The sequence below is a fragment of the Eleutherodactylus coqui genome, chromosome 4 (assembly GCF_035609145.1).
Source record: "Eleutherodactylus coqui strain aEleCoq1 chromosome 4, aEleCoq1.hap1, whole genome shotgun sequence".
Lineage (NCBI taxonomy): Eukaryota > Metazoa > Chordata > Amphibia > Anura > Eleutherodactylidae > Eleutherodactylus > Eleutherodactylus coqui.
The window spans coordinates 250,318,792-250,339,799 of record NC_089840.1 but is presented as its reverse complement, the minus strand read 5'-3'; the positions used below and the strand labels follow the sequence as shown (position 1 = coordinate 250,339,799).

At 41.1% G+C, this 21,008-nt stretch overlaps 1 protein-coding gene across 2 annotated transcripts in view; it reads left to right on the top strand.

The window, feature by feature from the left end:
* Positions 1–21,008, top strand: part of LOC136626206 (alpha-2-macroglobulin-like) — a 61,161-nt gene that overhangs the window by 12,990 nt on the left and 27,163 nt on the right. For both annotated transcript variants that reach the window (XM_066601052.1, XM_066601051.1), the window contains exons 5-17: positions 2,681–2,701; positions 4,649–4,817; positions 6,249–6,333; positions 7,665–7,785; positions 8,923–9,037; positions 9,119–9,228; positions 9,391–9,552; positions 9,648–9,875; positions 11,850–11,913; positions 13,225–13,370; positions 14,199–14,348; positions 14,438–14,608; positions 18,957–19,035. In XM_066601052.1, the coding sequence (XP_066457149.1) occupies positions 2,681–2,701; positions 4,649–4,817; positions 6,249–6,333; positions 7,665–7,785; positions 8,923–9,037; positions 9,119–9,228; positions 9,391–9,552; positions 9,648–9,875; positions 11,850–11,913; positions 13,225–13,370; positions 14,199–14,348; positions 14,438–14,608; positions 18,957–19,035 (1,621 nt within the window). The remainder of the gene's footprint in view (positions 1–2,680; positions 2,702–4,648; positions 4,818–6,248; positions 6,334–7,664; positions 7,786–8,922; positions 9,038–9,118; positions 9,229–9,390; positions 9,553–9,647; positions 9,876–11,849; positions 11,914–13,224; positions 13,371–14,198; positions 14,349–14,437; positions 14,609–18,956; positions 19,036–21,008) is intronic.

Here is a 21,008-nt window from a genome sequence, read left to right as displayed (position 1 = left end):
AAACACATGAATGCTGCCATGCTGGGTGTTATTATGCATGCAGCCCAAAACTAATCAAAATCAAGTGTCTACACTGAACCCAACACATTCACTCCCATTGTTATGTGATTGCACTAACATGTGGAATTGCATACCGGCTCAACTAATAATTTTCCATGTATGATGTTTGATCTCTATTCATAGATAAATTAATGATAGGTTAGGTTGTGAGTTCAATCCCCGCCTGGTTCAGGTAGCCGACTCAAGGTTGACTCAGCCTTCCATCCTTCCTAGGTTGGTAAAAATCAATACCCAGCTTGCTGGTGGTGGGGTAATAAATAAATTACCTGAAAGCGCTGTGTAAATATCAAGATTTATTTTATTTAATCTTGGAGTTTGTGCTTACACTTAGCCGTCCTCTCCCTGACATCACTGGAGAGGTCAAATAAACAGCTTGCAGATCCTAAAGACTGTGGGTTAACCCACCCGAAGGGTCAGACTTCAAGGGGATGTATCTGCTATTCAGGACTCTTCATATATCTCCACATGCTGCTTGCAACCAGGACGATCAAGCCAACTTTATAAGGACTAGTATTTTTTACCTTCATCCCTCTAATTTTCAATAACTGTCTTGTGTATATATTGTATGTTCTTTATCCTTTGCATATTACCATTTTTGGTATATTTTTGCACTGCTACTGTTTTAAACCTTCATTCGTCAGTCCTTGTGGCTCTAAAAACAATCCACAGACCGTGATAAGTCTATCATTTTGGCTGCTGGAGAGCTGGAAGAGTCTGTATCCAATCAGTGGTGGCTGACCTACCGGACAGTAAAATGGTTATTGGAGGCAGCAAAGTGCAAGATTGTGTGGAGGTGGGATTTAGGGCTCAGTCACACGGGCGTTTATTGCCGCGATTTGCGCATGCGCATGCGTCCGGCGATTTTTTAAAACCATTGCTTTGCAATGGTATCGGACACATGAGCTCTTTTTTTGCGCTCGTCCGATAAATTAGAGAACAGAAATCGCAGATCGCACCTATCTGCGATCTGCGATTCCTGTTCTCTTCTCTATATGCGCTCAATGGGGCCGGCGGCAGCAGCGCCGACCCCAATGAGAACATATAGAAGATAAATCATTCTTCTCTGCCACAGCTGGAACAGCTGTGGCAGAGAAGAACGATGTTTGCCCATTGAATTCAATGGAGCGGCAATACAGCCGCTCCATTGAAAGCAATGGGCTGCCGGCGTGCGCGGGGTTAATTGTCGGGAAGGGGTTAAATATATAACCCCTTTTCTGCAATGCATCCTGAAAAGTGAAAAAATAAAAAAAAAGGATGTACTCACCTGCTCCCGGAAGCCTGAGATCCCCGCGGCGGTCCTGCAGTGGGTGTGAAGGGGGTGTGACTCAGGCTTGCCCCTGATTGGCTCAGCCTGAGCCAATCAGAGGCTGATCTCAGTCACACCCATTCATGAATTCATGAATGGGTATGACTGAGACTTGCTTCTGATTGGCTCAGCGCTAAGCCAATCAGGGGCAAGCCTGAGTCACACCCCCTTCACACCCACTGCAGGTCGGCTGCCGGGATCTCCAGCTGCCGGGAGCAGGTAAGTACATACATTTTTTTTATTTTTTCACTTTTCAGGATGCATTGCAGGAAAGGGGTTATATATTTAACCCCTTCCCGACAATTCATCCCACACTCGCCCGCAGCGCTTGCATTCAATGGAGCCGCTGTATTGCCGTCTCCATTGAATGCAATGCGCTGGACAGCTCCGGCCCGTTTCTAATGAAACGCGGCTAGGAGCAGATTTTCGGGCGATTTTTGGGCCGATTTTTCGGCGCCGGTCACGCGATTTGCGCATGCGCATCCGTCATGCGATGCGCAAATCGCGTGAAAAAACGCCCGTGTGACTAAGGCCTTAGGAAACATCTTGTACTACTGCAGGATCCGGGGAGCCGAGAATAAGTCAACCCTGTGGTCTGCCCCATGTCATGTGTCCTCGGTCCTTATGTATCCGTGATAGTACGTTCCTCTTAAATGTTGCCTTGACTAATAGAGAGAGGCCCCGGAATCCTGCTTGCCCCCCGCCCCAATCACTGTGTGTGGGCAGAGAAAGCAGGACTTAGAGGCCTTCTCAATGATTTCTGGCAGCATTGCAACTTTTTACATAATACTAAATGAAACCATAGAAAAGTATATATTCCGAAGCTCAGCATATCTCTCTCTACCTTATGCTGCCCTCAGATAAGAGGCCTGACAGATCAGTTTTAAAAATTATTTTTTAATTTTGTGCCAATCTGACCGCAATTTAGCAGTTAGGGCAAAATGATAGAGATGAACAGATACCTTCAGATTAAGGAAAGTTAATTTATTGATTATAAATAAGTAATGTCTGCTATCATCAATTAAAAATTGCTCAATTAAAGCAGCATATAATATCTTTACATGTAAGTCAGTATCAGATAATTGATCAGACATTGAATACATACCTGATCATTCATCAAAGTGGGTGAAAAAAAACGTGAATTCATATTTTTTCGAAAGACAACTGAAACTATACAAGTAATTTAGAAATCATCTCATTGTAATGGTCTATGTATTCAAATAAATAGTATCATCCCATGTTTGAGCTTACTAGTAACATGAAATAAGATATTTTATTTATATATTTTAATAAACTTCTTGCTTTTTCTTGCAGTTCCCTGTGGTTTATGTTGAGGTATGAAGTTTTAATTATTTTCACAGTTATTACTGAGAATGATAGATTGATAGATAGATATGAGATAGATAGATAGATATGAGATAGATAGATAGACAGATAGATATTAGATAGACAGATAGATAGATATAAGATAGATAGATATGAGATAGATAGATAGATAGATAGATATGAGATAGATAGATAGATAGATATGAGATAGATAGATAGACAGATAGATATGAGATAGATAGATATGAGATAGATAGATAGATAGACAGATAGATATGAAATAGATAGATATGAGATAGATAGATATGAGATAGATAGATAGATATGAGATAGATAGATATGAGATAGATATGAGATAGATAGATAGATAGATAGATAGATAGATAGATAGATAGATATGAGATAGATAGATAGATAGATAGACAGATATGAGATAGATAGATAGACAGATAGATATGAGATAGATAGATAGATAGATATGAGATAGATAGATATGAGATAGATAGATATGAGATAGATAGACAGATCGATATGAGATAGATAGACAGATAGATATGAGATAGATAGATAGATAAATATGAGATAGATAGATAGATATGAGATAGATAGATAGATAGATAGATAGATAGATATGAGATAGATAGACAGATAGATATGAGATAGATAGATAGATAGATATGAGATAGATAGACAGATAGATATGAGATAGATAGATAGATAGATAGATATGAGATAGATAGACAGATAGATATGAGATAGATAGACAGATAGATATGAGATAGATAGACAGATAGATATGAGATAGATAAATAGATAGGAGGTAGATATGTATGAAATAGATAGATATGAGAGATATGAGCTAGATAGATAGATATGAAATAGATAGATAGATAACTATGAGATAGATATGAGAGATATGAGATAGATAGATATGGGATAGATAGATAGATAGATAGATAGATAGATAGATAGATATGAGCTAGCTAGATAGGTATGAGATAGATAGATAGATAGATAGATAGATAGATAGATATGAGATGAGATAGATATGAGAGATATGAGCTAGACAGATAGATATGAGATAGATAGACATGAAATAGATAGATAAATATGAGATAGATAGATAGATAGATTGATAGGTATGAGATAGATAGATAGATAGATAGATATATAGATAGAGATGTAGATAGAGAGATAGATAGATAGATAGAGAGGTGGATAGAGAGATAGATAGATAGGTATGAGATAGATAGATAGATAGATAGATAGATAGATAGATAGATAGATAGATAGATAGATAGATAGATAGATAGATAGATAGATATGAGATAGATAGATAGATATGAGAGTTATGAGCTAGACAGATATATATGAGATAGATAGATATGAGATAGATAGATAGATATGAGATAGGTATGAGAGATATGAGCTAGATAGATAGATATGAGACAGATGTGAGATAGATAGATAGATAGATAGATAGATATGAGATAAATAGATAGATACTATAGATATTAGATAGATAGATATGAGAGATATGACCTAGATAGATATTAGATAGATAGATATGAGTTAGATATATATGAGATAGATAGATGTATAGAGAGATAAATGTTAGCTCAAATATGTGGTACGCATTTGCTATGTGCCGTTGACTTTTCTTGCAGGAAAATAATATTTCAGCATGGTTTGGGGGATTATTAAAGAGCATAGCAGCTTCTGTTATTCTGCTCAACATACTAAGCATCCAGTTAACCAAATCAATCAAACAAACCCTCTTTTGACACTAGTTTGGTCCATTGAAACATCTGGCTATATAACAGTACACATCTGGAGGCAACCAAATTCTTGGGGATTAGAAAATCACAATTTCTAGATTTGCACCACATTTATTGCAGGGATTCATTACAAGAAACACACATGAAAAGATGTTTGAAACAAGATTTCTTTTTTCAGGATCCTCAGAGAAATCGTATTGTGCAATGGCTTGATGTGGAGACAAAGAAAGGAATTGCACAGGAGTCCTTCCTTCTGACCTCCGAGCCTCGACTGGGAACATATAAACTGGTTGCTCAGAGGCAAAGGGGCTCACAGATCGAACAGCAGTTTACTGTGGAGGCATATGGTATTTATAGGGTTAAATATTCATTGTCTATTAATTCATAGAAGGGACACAAATAGATAACAACATTCACACTATAATGCACTGCATAACAACTGATGCTAGTGAAAAATGGAGAAACCAGAATATCCAGAGCTCATTATAAATGCTGAGCTCGGATTGCTCGGACAACTGCTGTGATTTGTGGCAGCTTTAGTTAACATATACTCTGCTTCCCTGAAAATAAGACCTACCCCTAAAATAAGCCCTGGGCTAATTTTCAGCGAGGCTTGAATTGTAAGCCCTACCATGAAAATAAGCCCCAGTTACAATACATTGAAAAGAAAATAATACATTACCTAGCAGGCTCAGTCCAGGTCCCTCCTGCTGCTCTCTAGAGGTTCAGCGCAGTTCCCGCAGTCCTCAGCCGCTCGTATAACATCATTTCTGGTTATGGGATTCATAAATCCCACCTCCAGGAAATGATGGCTGTGATTGGTTCTTCGACCGCTGCTCAGCCAATCAATGCAGTGCTGGATCAACCAATGAATGGGCTGTGACTGGCCGTGGCTTAGCCAATTCATAAATCCTGCCTCTACAACACAATGGCTGTTGATTGGCTGAGCAGCGGTGGAAGAACCAATCACAGCCATTGGGGTGGGGGTTATGGATTCAGTTTGCTTAGTAGTCTCCATATTATGGTTGCTATACCAAACGACCTTCCTTGCACTGTAGATGGACGGCTTGTGTGCAGCGGCATAACCCATATATCCAATGGCATGCTGTTTCCATCACAAACCATAGCTGACACCTCCAAGGGTCTGCATCTTATGTAGCATGATTTAGGGCATGTGACATGCTAATAAGACACAATCTATTGTACTGGGAGGGGTTTCCAAATACTTTTGGCAGAATAGTATAATAGCTACATGCACCATCTTTGGTAGCACCACAGCACCAGTGTATAATTTCATGAAGCTTGAGGGCCATAGCTTGCAAGTCAAAATTGTCATGTATCTCCAGCCTTTATAAGGAATTCCAATCTTGGGCTTTTCTTAGATATCCACGGGATATGTCATAGAAATCGGATATATTCGGGATCAACCTCTAGGGCATGCACTTATTTTCAGAATTGGGCCCAACCAACCCTAGACCGGCTGTATATGGTGGGTAGGGGTGGTCAGGAGTTACAGAAACAGCCAAGCGGGCTGCTAAATGCCTTTTCTATAACTGTGAATGGGAGTTACAAAAGTAGCACAGCACAGTGAGCTATGCTGCTTCCACAACTCCTTGACATCCTGGCTGAGTATAGAATGGTTTTCTCATATTAGTCATAATGGATCGAAATGGAAATTCCCCCTTAAAACGTACTTGTTATGGCCAACCTACAGCTCTGTAGCCAGTGAGTTCATTGATTTTATTGTTGGAGCTAATCATTGGTGTACGTTTTTGTAGTGTTACCCAAATTTGCGGTGAAGATAACAGTCCCTGCAGTTATTACCATTCTGGATGAAGAAGTAGATGTGACAGTATGTGGAAAGTAAGTTTTCGTAATTAAAGAGCAATGAAAAATACAGCAGATGCACAGCTATGAGTATGTGTTATTCATGCGGGGAGCGCTCCCCTAAGGGGCAAGGGAAGGCAGGGAAAGGTGTGGGGGGAGCGAAATTCTCATGAATACAGGAAATGAGTCCACTATGTACTTCGAACTTTCCTATGAGCCAAATGGCAGAACATTTTTGCGCCATTTTGGCTAGCAGTATGGATCTGTCGCTCAGATATGCTACCCTCACGCAGGACTGCATATTCAGCTGACAGTTCCACATTATATGCAGTTCTTTGCACATTTTTTTAAATCATAAAGTGACACCCTATTAGAATAAAGCGTGTGCGCTCCAATGGGGTCAAGACCAGAAATGTATTGGAACTTACTTGGGAAGGAAGAGATCCCTCTTCATTAGACTAGGGTAAATCTCCTCCCTGGGGTCCCAAAGTGACCGCTAAGGAAGAAATTCACGTTCTCCCGAAATGAATGGTTTTCTCAGAAACTTTATTCCATACACAATGGTAAGAAGTCACAGCATACAAACAATAGGGGATCGTACAATGCGTTTCGGAGCACAAACAGGCTCCTTTCTCAAGCACAAATCTGTGAGTAGTTGTACGCTTTGTTCTAATTGCTAACAACTACTAATTGGTAATAACTACTCACAGATTCGTGCTTGAGAAAGGAGCCTGTTTCTGCTCCGAAACGCGTTGCCCGTTCCTCTATTGTTTGTATGCTGTATCTTCTCACCATTGTGTATGGAATAAAGTTTCTGAGAAAACCATCCATCTCGGGAGAACGTGAATTTCTTCCTTAGCAGTCACTTTGGAACTCCAGGGGGGAGATATACCCTATGCTAATGAAGGGGGATCTTCACCTTCCCAAGTAAGTTTCAATACATTTCTGGTCTTGACCTCAGACGCTTTGTTCTAATTGCTTTTGTAGCCCCCACTTGTTGTTCTTTTTGTTATGCATGTGCTGCTCTCCACCATTGTGGATTTTATGAGAGGTTAAGAAGAACCCATCGAGGAGATTCCCTTTAGGAACTTCTTCGTTATAAATCTGAGGCGCTGTCCATTTCTCTTCTCAAAGTGACACCCTAGCCGCTCACTGACTCCTTCTTCCCTTCATCCCATGGTAGCCAATCTGTCTTCCTTGAATGCTGTTCAGCTCGGAATTGGATTGATAGTAAACTCGTAGCAGAGGAGGGGTGAAGGTAGATTGGCACCAGTTAATCACTTCTCATCCTTCGATATCTCTCAGATGTTTAATGTGAAAACCATTTATCACTGAAAGTTACATTTCTGATATGTTCATTTCATCAGGTACACCTATGGAAAACCAGTTACTGGAAGAATTGATGTACAAGTTTGCAGAAAGTTCTCAGATAGTTATTCTTCCTGTGCTCAGGCAGAAAGGAGCGTATGCGAAGACTTATCACATGAGGTGAGTGCAGCAGAATATAGGGCAAAGATGCAGCATAAAGGACTTCCAGGACTCTGAACATCAAAGTTCCCACATTTCACCTGTTCGTTTTTAAAGGTGACATTTAGAGATGAGCGAACCTACTCGTTTCGAGTAATTACTCGATCGAGCACCGCTATTTTCGAGTACTTCAGTACTCGAGTGAAAAGATTCGGGGCGCGTCGGGGGGCGGGGGGGGCGTGGCGGCACGGAGGGGAAGCAGCGGAGAACAGGGGGGGAGCCCTCTCTCTCTCCCTCTCCCCCCCACTCCCCGCTGCAACCCCCCACTCACCCACGGCGCCCCCCCGAATTCTTTCGCCCGAGTACAGAAGTACTCGAAAATCACGGTATTCGGGCGAAAAAGGGGCGTGGCCGAGTACGCTCGCTCATCTCTAGTGACATTCCATGAAGTGAAAATAACTGTAAAAACATCAGCAAATATTATAAAACTTAAAAAGAACCAGAATTTAGCTCCTTCTCCTTGCAATCCAGTGATGTTGCATCAGCGGTCCTCGTGGCCTGTTTACAAGCACTTTGTGTGGCGCAGAGTGTTAAGGCAGTCCAAAGCTGAAGGTTGCGAGTTCAATCCCCGCATGGTTCCCGTAGCCGGCTCAAGGTTGACTCAACCTTCCATCTTTCCGAGGTCGGTAAAATGAATACCCAGCTTGCTGGGAGGTAATAAATAAACAAAATTACCTGAAAGCGCTGTGGAATAAGTTGGCGCTATACAAATAATAAGTAATAACAAGTTGGCAGCATGGACCACTGCAATCAATTAATGGCGTCACAGTCACATGTATACTACCGGTATTGGCATTACTGCCAAGAGTATAGTATGTGACTGCTAAAACAGCTAATCAGCCTAAGCAGTACAAAATGTTACTGGCAGAGGACTGCAAGGATCACTGAGCAAAAAGAGGTGATCCTTATTTTTATACTTTATAACATTTACAGGATTTTTTTGTACATTTTTTGGGGGGAAAATATCCCCATTTGTGGCTGCAAGAGTAACATATTCTACACTATTATTCTTGCTGTCAAAAATACCTGAAGCCCAATATGCCCCACTATAGTGAAATTATTGCCTTACCAATTATCAAGAAATTACTCCTTTTGCAGGCTGATAAAAATGGCTGCTTCTCACAAGTGGTAAAGACCAAACTCTTCCAGATGAAACGTTTTGGGTATGAGATGAAACTTATTGCAAGTGCAAAAATAACAGAGGAGGGGACAGGTGAGAGAAAACAAGAGGACAAATATGAAATAATGAATGGTGGACACTTTATATGGATTTAAACCATGATCTCTCCAACAGGAGTTGTGTTGACAGGAGAGGGAGAATCCGAGATCAAGAACACCATTGCTAAAGTATCATTCCGACAGCTGGATTCCCACTTTAGGAAGGGTATTCCCTTCTACGGACAGGTGAGATGATGTCTACAGCATTTTGTGACATTTTGTTTTCCAGAGCAATGGCACGTTGGCACTTTAGGCATTGGCTAAGAAAGGAGGAGCATGAATACTCACCAAAACCAGAGTTATTCCTTGGTGTTCTCATATATTTATATTTTTCATGTATTTGTGCAGATTTTCCTAGAAGACGCCTCTGGGAAGCCAATCCCAAATAAGAATGTGACAATCTTTGTAAATGATCAAGGTCAAAACTTCACCTACACTACCGGATCTGATGGAACCGCAGATTTTTCTATTGACACCAAGTCTTTTGCTCCATCAAGTATCAGTCTCAGGGTAAGAAATAGCAGTCAAACTCATTCTCAGAATCATATAGAGTATATCAGATTTCAAGACAAATAATCTAAAGTTTTAATATTGTATTCACATAGGCCATTTACAAGAAATCTGAATACTGCTACAGTCATTCCACATTATTTCCAGTTTATGAGGAGGCTTCACGCAGCGTTCAACACTTCTACTCCCGGACTAAGAGCTATATAAAGATCCAACCCATTTACAGGACTCTAACCTGTGACAAGGATGAGACAGTTACAGTATTCTATGCTCTGACTCCTGAAGGGGTTGGAAATGTACCCAGCGTTGTATTTCACCACTTGGTAGGTGTTGATCTATCCGTGGTTGTTACATGGAGTGTCTGCTTTAGAAATAGTATTTTTGATAAACCAAGCACAGATATAGAGATTTACAAATTTCTCATCCACTGAGTCAAAAACACAATCAGAGCCAAAAATGAGAACTTTATATAAATTTTTTATTTATGAAATTTCGGTTGGGTGCAGAAAAGAATAGGTGAGGGGGGAATATGGTGGTTACAGGAGTCAAAATTTCTCATCGTTAATGTTGTAATTACACTTGAAATACAAGTAATCAAGAAAGAAAAGTGAGAAAAGTGGAAGTGGTAGAAGAAAAATGAACAAAAGGGGGATTCGGGTAGCTTTGCTTTATGATCCAAATTGAGATTTATGCGATAGATGTAATACATTGAAGGGGTATATTGTAAGAAATCCATTTAATCCACACTTTAAGGTATTTCTCCTCATTCCCTTTTTGGAGACATCTGTTTTTTTCTAAGCTGTTTAAGATAAGAACTTTATATTTGTATGGGTGTATCAATTAAAACTTAACATTTAATATAATTAATTTAAAAATATGGCTAAAGCCAAGACCCCATGCATAATATGTAAAGGTAAATAAATCAGTAATATAAGCAATATGACAACTGGGTTACCCTGATAACCCTATCAGGTGATCCTATCAAGCATAACACAGAACTACCGACCGCCCTAATAAGAGCGATCCTGCCTCTATATTCAAATGCCCTAACATATCCCTAATAAATGCTCTAATATATCCCTAAAAAATGTCCCAGATGTTCCAACACATTTTGTGCCTCTCATGAGGGTCTACTTAGGGGAGCGGGACATATTACGTATTATGCATGTGGTCTTGTCTTTAGCTATATTTTTTAATTGTTTATGTTATGAGTTAATAAGGGAATCCCCTCATCTTTTGCTCTAGAGACTCTTTTGACAAAGGGACTGTCCAAAGTTGGCAACCTGTTTAATGTTGGTTTTCATTGTCAGTAAATATGGAAGAGCTAGCTTATAATCTTATACTGATCTTCTATATGTGATCTTGGGAACTGCACATGTAGGACTGTTCTGTATTTACAACCATACATTCATGGGCAGGCTGTACTCATGCATTATATTCCATGATATATGGCTTACTTGTGTTTATAACAGGTTTTCAAGAGGGTGTAGCAATTTACTAACATAAGTGCTATGACCTGCTTTTCAAGTGACCCTCCGGTCCTCAAACAAAGATGGCCAAACCCTTCTTTGACTACCTGTTTTACACTATGTATGACTACACTACACTCTGCTTTGATAGGCCAGTGCTAAGTAGGGGAACAGCACTGGCCAGTCAGAGCAGCATGTAGTGTCTTAGACTACCACCACATACTAATGTGCAGTGTACATTAGGTAGTAAGAGAATTGGTGTGGTCATCTTTGTTTGTCCAGGACCACAGGGTCACATTATAGGGCACCCATGCTGAAAATACAGTTCAATCTTCAAGAAGCTTGTTATAGAGCAGGAGGAGCTGAGCAATTAATACAGATATAGCAATCATTAACACGACTGTCACATCATTATAACTATATTTACAGCTTTGTAGTACATTGTAGTTTTCATAATGCATTAAATATCAATTTAATGTTTGCTACATCAGTATATAGTTTTGCATGATGTCTCTGCTCATTCTATGCTTAGGGGTCCAATGGGTTGTCCTATTCAGTTATTGACAGCCTCACCTATAACAGAATGCATACAGAGATAGTTCTCAATCTGTGTTAGGGACCGCCCACTGGACTCCTAAGGGGTTTCAATGAATAAATTCATAGCTATAACGACTCCATTCATACAATAATATGTATGAGCTTCGTTTGCACTAAAACATGGTGTCTGTAGATTGGATCACATTTCCAACGGTTTCCTCTAACCAGACACATTCGTTCTATATATTTAGATTTCTTGTATCTTATATTTGTCATCTTTGCTATGCACAGGTGATGGTTAAAGGAGGAATAGTCGACTTTGGAAAGTATGAGGTGAAATTAACTTCAAATCAAGGTACAGTCCAATAATCCATCATGACCTAATGTTCTGCTTTGACTGTGTCACATGGCCATCCTAGTTAAAAAGTCATTCCAAAATTCCTCAGGGCATACACACCTAACCCGATCTCTCGGGCCCCTATTCTGCTGATGCCTAGTCTCCTGCTAGTCTTCATTTCCTACTGCAGCGATCCAGTGATGGCATTACTAGCACCATGGACAATTGACCACAGCATCCATTCACTGTCCTGTTGTTGAGACATTGTCATGGCTGTAGTGGGAAGTGAAGACCAGCAAGGGACTAGGTACTAGTGAAAGGGGATAGGTAGGGAATCATATCAGTTGAGTATGTCTTTTTTTATATATTTTGCCACCACTTTGAGCTACTTTGAAAAATATTTTCTTCCCTGTATAGCCCCTCTGAGATGTCCATACACCTCATGTAGCTGACAGACAAATGAATAGCAGCTATTGCTCCCAAATACCCTATACTCATGTATGCTTGGCCCCATATACATGTGTTTTTTAGTAAGAAAAGAGGAATAAGTTGGTGTCAGACTGCTGTGGTAACAGCTTAATTCCCACAGAAACAAACTATCGGCGGTGTTGGAATCTTTTTTTCTCTGCCATCGGGAAAGAGTCGGGAGGCCCCTATGCACATTGGATAGTCCGCTGAAATCATCAGGTTCTGTCAACTTTCCTCTAATATGATGTAAATCAGCTGGACCCACTGATTTCACCGGGGACTGTTGACTATCTTATGTGCATGGGTGTGTCCTAACTCTTCCTCAAATGCAGGTGTTGTGGCAAAAAGGATTGGGAATCTTGGATTTTAGCTACTGGCAATGGCTTATTCCCCTTATTCCACTTTCTCTATTGAGAACACATGCAAGCTATGTGTATGGGAAGTTTGGGAGGAATAGCTGTCACCCGAGAAAGGCTTCAGCAAACAACTGTGTAAAGCGTCCTTTCACTGGGCAATTATTGCAAGAATTCTCATTAGAAACAGCGAATTTGGGCGTTAATTGTCCCATGTACACATGGCTGCCAACAGGGCACTAAGCGAGAGATCATTAACTTGTTGGAGTTGCTTGATTTTTAGCAAAACTAAAAACCAAGTGACTGTCGGTCCATGTAAACAGGGTCCCGGCCCACCCCACCTCTATTCCCTTGAACAACTATTGCCCCTGTGTAAACACAGGAGCAATACTTTAAAGACAGTCTGTGGGACAACTATCGGGTGCTTATGTGCCCGACAGTCGTTCTGTGTAACGGGACCTTAAAGTTAATGGGCATGTTAATCACATCTTATCTTTATTTCCCATAGAATCACTTGGACAGTTTACATTTACTCTTCCTGTAAACGTTAATACTGCTCCCTTGGCTAAAGTGCTGGTGTACCTTGTTCTGGGAAGTGGTGAAGTTATTGCGGATAATGTCAACTTCAAAGTAGAAAAGTGTTTTAACAACAAGGTAAGATGTGGGACCATTTAGAGTGTAATTAAAGGGATTATGCATTTTAAGTGGGCCTGTTACGCCCACATCTCCTCACGGCTAGCTGCATAGCTTTACAGCAGTCCAACAATGTATTTATTTTGTTTATATTCACTCCCATAAAGGCTTTTTAGGTTTGGCTCCCGATGCTGTGAATGTGTCAAGTGGGCGGTCATCTCTGCTCATTGTCTATCAAATTTGACATCACCCACTGATGGTAAGCGGTGGGGACATTTTAACAGCACCGGAGGCTAAATTTAAGAGCCCATACAGGGGAACTGGGGGAGTATTAACAAAAGTAAGACATCAATGGAGTCAACAGGGCTCTGGCTCCTCTGACACGAGAGGATGACTGTTCTTCTTTCAATACACAAGACATTTCTCGTAAATAGCCATCATAACCGTTTGAAAACTTATATTTAATCCCCGACAAAAGTAAAATCCACAGACGAGCACTGATGATGACCATGCTGACTATTTATTTGGTTTTGTAGTTGTAATTGTTCTAGCATCGGAACTTTAATATTTTACTTATCGGAGTTCAGAACCAGACAACACGGTTTGCAGTCATGCTACATTTTTTTGTCATGATTTTTTGAAAACTGCAGCAAAAATGGTGACATGATCTCAAGATATGAATGTGTCTTAAGTTAAAAGCTGGGATGGAGCCTAAAAGCCAGTTATTTTTTGGATCTGTTCCCAGAATGAGAAGAAAACAAAAGTACGCAAAAACCACATGAAAATGCAAACCGTGTGCTGGGCTTGTGTCGTGATTTGTCTCTTTAACTTTTTGTTATGTTGATCCAGGTAAAGCTCGCTTTTTCTGCCAATGAAGCTCTTCCAGGATCACAAGTCGATCTCACCCTCTTTGCTCTGCCAGACTCTCTTTGTGCGCTGCGGGCTGTAGATGTCAGTGTGTCACTGCTGAAACCTGAGGCCGAACTGTCAGCGAAATCGGTACGGAAATTTCTATTTTAGATAGATTGAGATACTTGGATATAAGTTGCCAATTGGGTCTGTCTTGCATTTTTGGTCTTCCGATTCAGGTATATGATCTGCTGCCAGTGACTGATTTGTCCGGCTACAATCATAATGGCTATTACTTAGAAGAGGAACGGGAGGATCCCTGCTTACAGGTGGAGCCTATCTTTCAGAATGGAGTATATTATTCACCATCCACCCCTAACTGGGACACTGACTCCTATACCATCTTTAAGGTCAGTATCTCCTTTGGTACAATACTACAAAGTTAGATTTCTATTAGCTGTCTTTCTTTGAATATGTTTTTCTACAATCTCTTTTTACATTGTATACCTTTGTGTGATTTAAAGAGGTAGTCCGAGTTGTAATATCTCGGTTCGACCCCTTTCCCATGCATTACCATAAGAAATATTGATATTCTCACCTCTCTTGCTGTGTCAAGCATCGGTGCTCGGTACACCGCCCAAGTTTGTGTTTACAGCTACAGTCCCACCCAGTTTACGGGACATCACAGGGGCAGTCTCTAATGTATACTGAAAATTTTAAAAAATTCTAAATGGAGTGAATTGGAAAAAAAACCCCGCAATTCTGCCATTTTTGGGGTGGTCTAATTTTAACACCATACATATTGCGGCAAAAATTGATTTTCTGCATTCTTCTTTCTACAGTGTGGAATATAGCTCACTTAAAAAATAATTTTTTTATTAGAAAGCTCACCCAGACAGTAAGCTGACCACGGGTTGTCCAATAGCTGTGAGCCCCCGCAACCAGCTATAATCTGTTGATACCAAGCAACAAATGTTCTATCATAATTTTTAATTTTAGCGTACTTGCAGAGTAAAGAATGTTCACACAACAAATTTTAGAAGCAATTATAATGAGGGGCAGTGAAACAAGCAGGGGATTGTTGAAAAAAAAATGTTGTTTAAACTCTCATGTCTAAGGCAGATATCAGATATGGTTGCACAATTGTCTCCCTTATGCATAAGATTCTGATGCAGTTCCTAGTCAGCAGCACTGCAGATGTGCTACAGATTTTCCACTTCTCACCTGAAGGTATTATAACCTTGATTCTAAGGTGGGTGAACAGTTAATTTGTTTGTTAGAAGTGAGTATGGCCCATATAGGATGATAGTGCGGGCAGATGGGACAAGGGAAATTTAAAATTATAGAATAGAGTATCAGCTGATACTTTTGTAGATATTTTCTTTTATTTTCCAGGTTGTCTTGATCTCAGGGGTAACACAAGTATGTGGCAAGTTTAATGGAAGCCATTGCAGTGCCTATGGAGGTAGTGATCCACTTACAGCGACCATTGGGAGGTCTGCGGGTGTGGCCTCTAAATTCTGGATTATCAGACAGGCCTGGAATGACATATAAAATTCATTTTATAGGTTTATAAGAGTAGAGATCATTCCAGAAGAATAGGAGCCCAGAAAGTAATAATACAATTGTAGTAATGCCTCCAGATATCTATATTGTGTGCAGAGATGGGACATACAAATGGCTTACATTAAATACAATAAGGTTATATACCCACCTACCATGTTCATGCTTCATATGGTGATTTCTCATACATGCTTCTGGGGTCCAAATTTTTAGTTCGAGGATAGGCCAAGCTCAGGAAATAACTTGTCAAGCTACAGACAACTTGATGTGATCAAAGTTATCTATTTATTGAGTGACAGGCAGCAGTTTTTATAGAGGCAAATGCTTCAATTACAATAATTCAAATCTATTAGAATTCATTTATTACCATTGGTCGATAAAGATAAACACAATATGAATATGCAAGTTAAGGAATTTAAAGGGGTTGTCCCGCGCCGAAACGTTTTTTTTTTTTTCAACCCCCCCGTTCGGCGCGAGGCAACCCCGATGCAGGGGTTAAAAAAGAACACCGCACAGCGCTTACCTGAATCCCCGCACTCCGGTGACTTCTTACTTACCTGCTGAAGATGGCCGCCGGGATCTTCTCCCTCGGTGGACCGCAGGGCTTCTGTGCGGTCCATTGCCGATTCCAGCCTCCTGATTGGCTGGAATCGGCACGTGACGGGGCGGAGCTACACGGAGCTACACGGAGCCCCATTGAGAAAAGGAGAAGACCCGGACTGCGCAAGCGCATCTAATTTGGCCATTAGACGCTGAAAATTAGACGGGCACCATGGAGACGAGGACGCCAGCAACGGAACAGGTAAGTGAATAACTTTTGATAACTTCTGTATGGCTCATAATTAATGCACAATGTACATTACAAAGTGCATTAATATGGCCATACAAAAGTGTATAGACCCACTTGCTTTCGCGGGACAACCCCTTTAACATCTAAAATGCCAGGCAAATGCATGCAAGCGTACATAATTAACTTCAAAAAAGTACAGTAATTCTAAACAATAAGTTGTTTAGAGAGAATGTTGTGGAACATGTGTGAACAGCAAGAAACATGTCATCTTGACCAGTCTAAATGCTACATAGCTACCTCCTGCAGCTCTGGCCTTGGTTATTACCTCAAGGTTTTTTGAATAACTATGTAATATCTATATAACCTCAAGAAAGAGAACAAATGAATGTAAAGAAGAGAGGCATACTAGATGGCTATCTGACCAGACAATGGCTACACATAGGATAGAACACAGAGTCATATTCATTTCACTAACAATGGCATCACAAAATAATTTTATTTTTTTCTGAAGATATTTTGTTTTTTAAAAGTAGTACAGCAGAAAAAAAAAAAATTGGTATCACCGTAATTTTATGTAGTGACTAGAGATGAGCGAGTATACTCGCTAAAGGCAATTGCTCGAGCGAGCATTGCCTTTAGCGAGTATCTCCTTGCTCGAGACAGAAGGTTCGGGTGTTGGCGCGGGAGAGCGGTGAGTAGCGGCTGTCAGCAGGAGGGAGCGGGGGGGAGAGAGGGAGAGAGAGATCTCCCCTCCGTTCCGCCCCGCTCTCCCCCGCAGCTCCGTGCCCGCTGCCGGCCCCCGAACCTTCCATCTTGAGCGGGGGAGATACTCGCTAAAGGCAATGCTCGCTCGAGCAATTGCCTTTAGCGAGTATACTCGCTCATCTATGCACTACAGAATAAGAGTACTTAACTGCAAGTCAAGAGCAACTGTCCTAACTACAGCCCTCTACATTAGTAGAGGGTAGTGATGCTGGATTTCATTTATAAGAAGATGGAGTCAGAATAGGGAACTAAATAGTTAATTTAACTTAGGCATCTCACTGTAATGCAGTTGTTGAAGGATCTGGAAGAAATGTCTTTATGCAGCAAAAGGACTGGGATGATGTCATACATCACCTGACCCAGCAGAGGAAGGAAGCTCCCTGATTGGTCAAGGGCCGGAGCTAACCACAGCAGAGCTGACATGAGTGCCCTGAGAAGGAGGGGGGCTAAAATGTTTCCGGTATTTCTGACTTGTGTCACAGTAAACAATTATAAAGGTGTTGACAAAAACGTGTTGAGTCAGTGGAGTGCAGGAGTTAGTAGAAAGAGAGCGAGAGGCAGAAGGTGGGGGGAGAATGCCTGCTCCCATTCCCCCCCTGATCTGTAACTAGAGATGCTTAATGACAACTGCAATAAACCCTGTGAGCAGCTTATCAATCACTCACTAGACCTGAAACCTGAAATTCTTCTAAGCTGTGCCTTCCATTCCTGCTTCACCAAACAGCCTGACCAGGCACTGTGTCGCAAGCTGAAAAGATCACAGAATTTCCAGAAAGTCACTGAGTGAGTACCGGAGAATGTTAGCTCGTGTTTCAGGTGGTAAATAACTGTTAGTTGGGATTGATAGGGGGTTTTCAGTTTTGGTCAGTCTCTCTCTCTATAACTTTCCGTATCTCAGGTGTTGCCTCCCCAGGGCTTGTTTAACCATGTTTCAAGTGTTCAACTGTGTTAATGCAAGTTCTACTGTGTGATATTCCTGCAGACTGCCACGTTCACAATAAATGGTGTGCCTGCAGTTTACTCAAATACATGTGCTAGTCTTCTTTCTCTACCAAGTTATTCTAAAACAGGCACTGGCGTCACGTTCAGTTAATTCCATTAGTCAACCATATCCTGTTGTTTACCTTCATCTGTGCGCAAGATTATATAGAGAGTGCTGCACTCATCACCGCCGTGACATGGTTCCTCAGCAAACCTCTTAGAGACCACTTCGATAGTGCAGGCCTCTACCCGCTTGTCGCACGTTGCGTGTACTGACCCGCAGAATAAAGTTACCATGTTATTTTTGCCGCTGTATGTACACTGTAAGAACAAGACACACCCAAAGATGGCGTAATTGCGTTTTTTTCCATTTCATTCCACTTAGAAATGTTTTAATGTTTTTCAATACATTATATGGTAAATTAAATTGTACCACTGAAAAACAAAACTTGTCCCACAAAAAAAACAGCCTTCAGACTGCTACATCGATGGATAAATAAAAGTTATGATTTTTTTGAAAGTGCGCAGGAAAAAGTTAAAATGAAAAAAGGGGGAGGTCCTTAAGGGGTTAAACAATTATTTCTCATTTGTTGTAGGTTCTCAGTGTCAGTCTTGCTTCAAATTGTTCTGCACAAATCTTAATATGTTTTTTTTCTTAGAACTTGGGTCTGAAAGTTGCCACAAATACGATGATCAGAATCCCTGTCATCTGCCAACCGCCTACTGCTTATTCACATGGTATTTACTTTTCATTTACCTTAAAGGGGTTGTCCCGCGGCAGCAAGTGGGTCTATACACTTCTGTATGGCCATATTAATGCACTTTGTAATGTACATTGTGCATTAATTATGAGCCATACAGAAGTTATAAAAAGTTTTATACTTACCTGCTCCGTTGCTGGCGTCCTCGTTCCCATGGAGCCGACTAATTTTCGCCCTCCGATGGCCAAATTAGCCGCGCTTGCGCAGTCCGGGTCTTCTGCTCTCTTCAATGGAGCCGCTCGTGCAGAATGCCGGCTCCGTGTAGCTCCGCCCCGTCACGTGCCGATTCCAGCCAATCAGGAGGCTGGAATCGGCAATGGACTGCACAGAAGAGCTGCGGTCCACAGAGGAAGAGGATCCCGGCGGCCATCTTCACCGGTAAGTATAGAAGTCACCGGAGCGCGGGGATTAAGGTAAGCGCTCCGGTAAGCTTTCTTTAGGTCCCTGCATCAGGGTTGTCTCGCGCCGAACGGGGGGGGGGGTTGAAAAAAAAAAACCCGTTTCGGCGCGGGACAACCCCTTTAATCCTGGTAGTATGGACCTTCCTATATAATGTAGCTTTCACAGACTAAGGTGCTTTTACATAGGCCAATAATTAATCGTTTGGATTCCCGCGATCAGTGCGAATGCATGCACCAACTGAAGGACGAACAAGAAGTTCTTTACTTCTCATTCTTCGTTCGACTCTGCATGCAAAAAAACGAAGGATGAATCGGCCCGCGTAAACTTATAAACGATGGATGCTTTCTGTGAATGGAGGTGGGCGGGTCAAACCATCCCCGGCCCGCTCCGTCTCTCTAAAAGCACAGCAACGATTATCTCTGGGACGACCTGCCGGGCATCTTGCCCTTGACAAATCATCCTCTGTAAACGCACCTTAACAGCACTTAGGGCTAGTTAAAGGGACACTTCCATCAGAAATGTTCTTTATTAACTCAATATTTATGGAAAACTATTTTATTTTAGAATTTTAGGCTGTTGTCTATTTATTTATTTCTTCACCAATACTCTACTGGTAAAAATGCTAAATAGTATCCTTCTCTAGCAGTAATTACAGAGGGGTAAACCATCCTGAATGGGAGAACAGCGTGATCTCAGTTTACAACCTGCTGCATTTCCCTATGCAGCAGGTTTATCTGTAGAGTAATCTCATTAGATAGCAAGTGGAGGATTAGAGTGATTGAATGACACCTATATTGTGAGAGATGCTAGTGCAGTACTGGCCTTAGGTTAGATTGTGCCTCCACCATGAAAAAAACTATATACTGCACTGATAGGCAAGCTGCCTGTATTCTGTTTGTGCATAAAGCAGCAAGATAGTAGCATACCCACACCAGAACAGCAAATAGCTCAGTGAATAAATACTCTACCAGATCCAAGTTCATAACATAAGTACAGCGCCAGGGCCAAGCTCAGTACATAAATACAGCAATAGGACTAAGCATAGTACATAAATACAGCACCAGAAATAACCTCAGTACATAGATACAATGCTGAAACCAAGCTCATAACATAAATACAGCATTGCGGGAATGCTGATGGGCTGACAGCAGTGGCGCGGAACATCAGAGGGAGAAGATGGAGCCAAGAGGAGGATGATTCATGTAGTTTCACAAGATGCTGTCACATGGCGGAAGAAGATCATCTGTTTGGCAGACCATGGGCCCTGGGTTCTATAAAGATTTTGGCCTCTCACCAGTCTAAAGTCTTAATGATGATCCGACGCTGACTGCATAGATAGCATAATGCAGGTAAAATATAGATACGATACCAGAATGAAGCTTAACATAAAGATGCGATACCAGAATTAAGCTTAATACATATGAAAACCGAACAGAGTTTACTGCATAGATACAATACCCAAACCAAGCTTACGCCATACAGTTGTACTGTCAGGTCTGTAATATGAATGTGTTACAAGACGCTTGTCTGAAACTGGCTGGATTCACA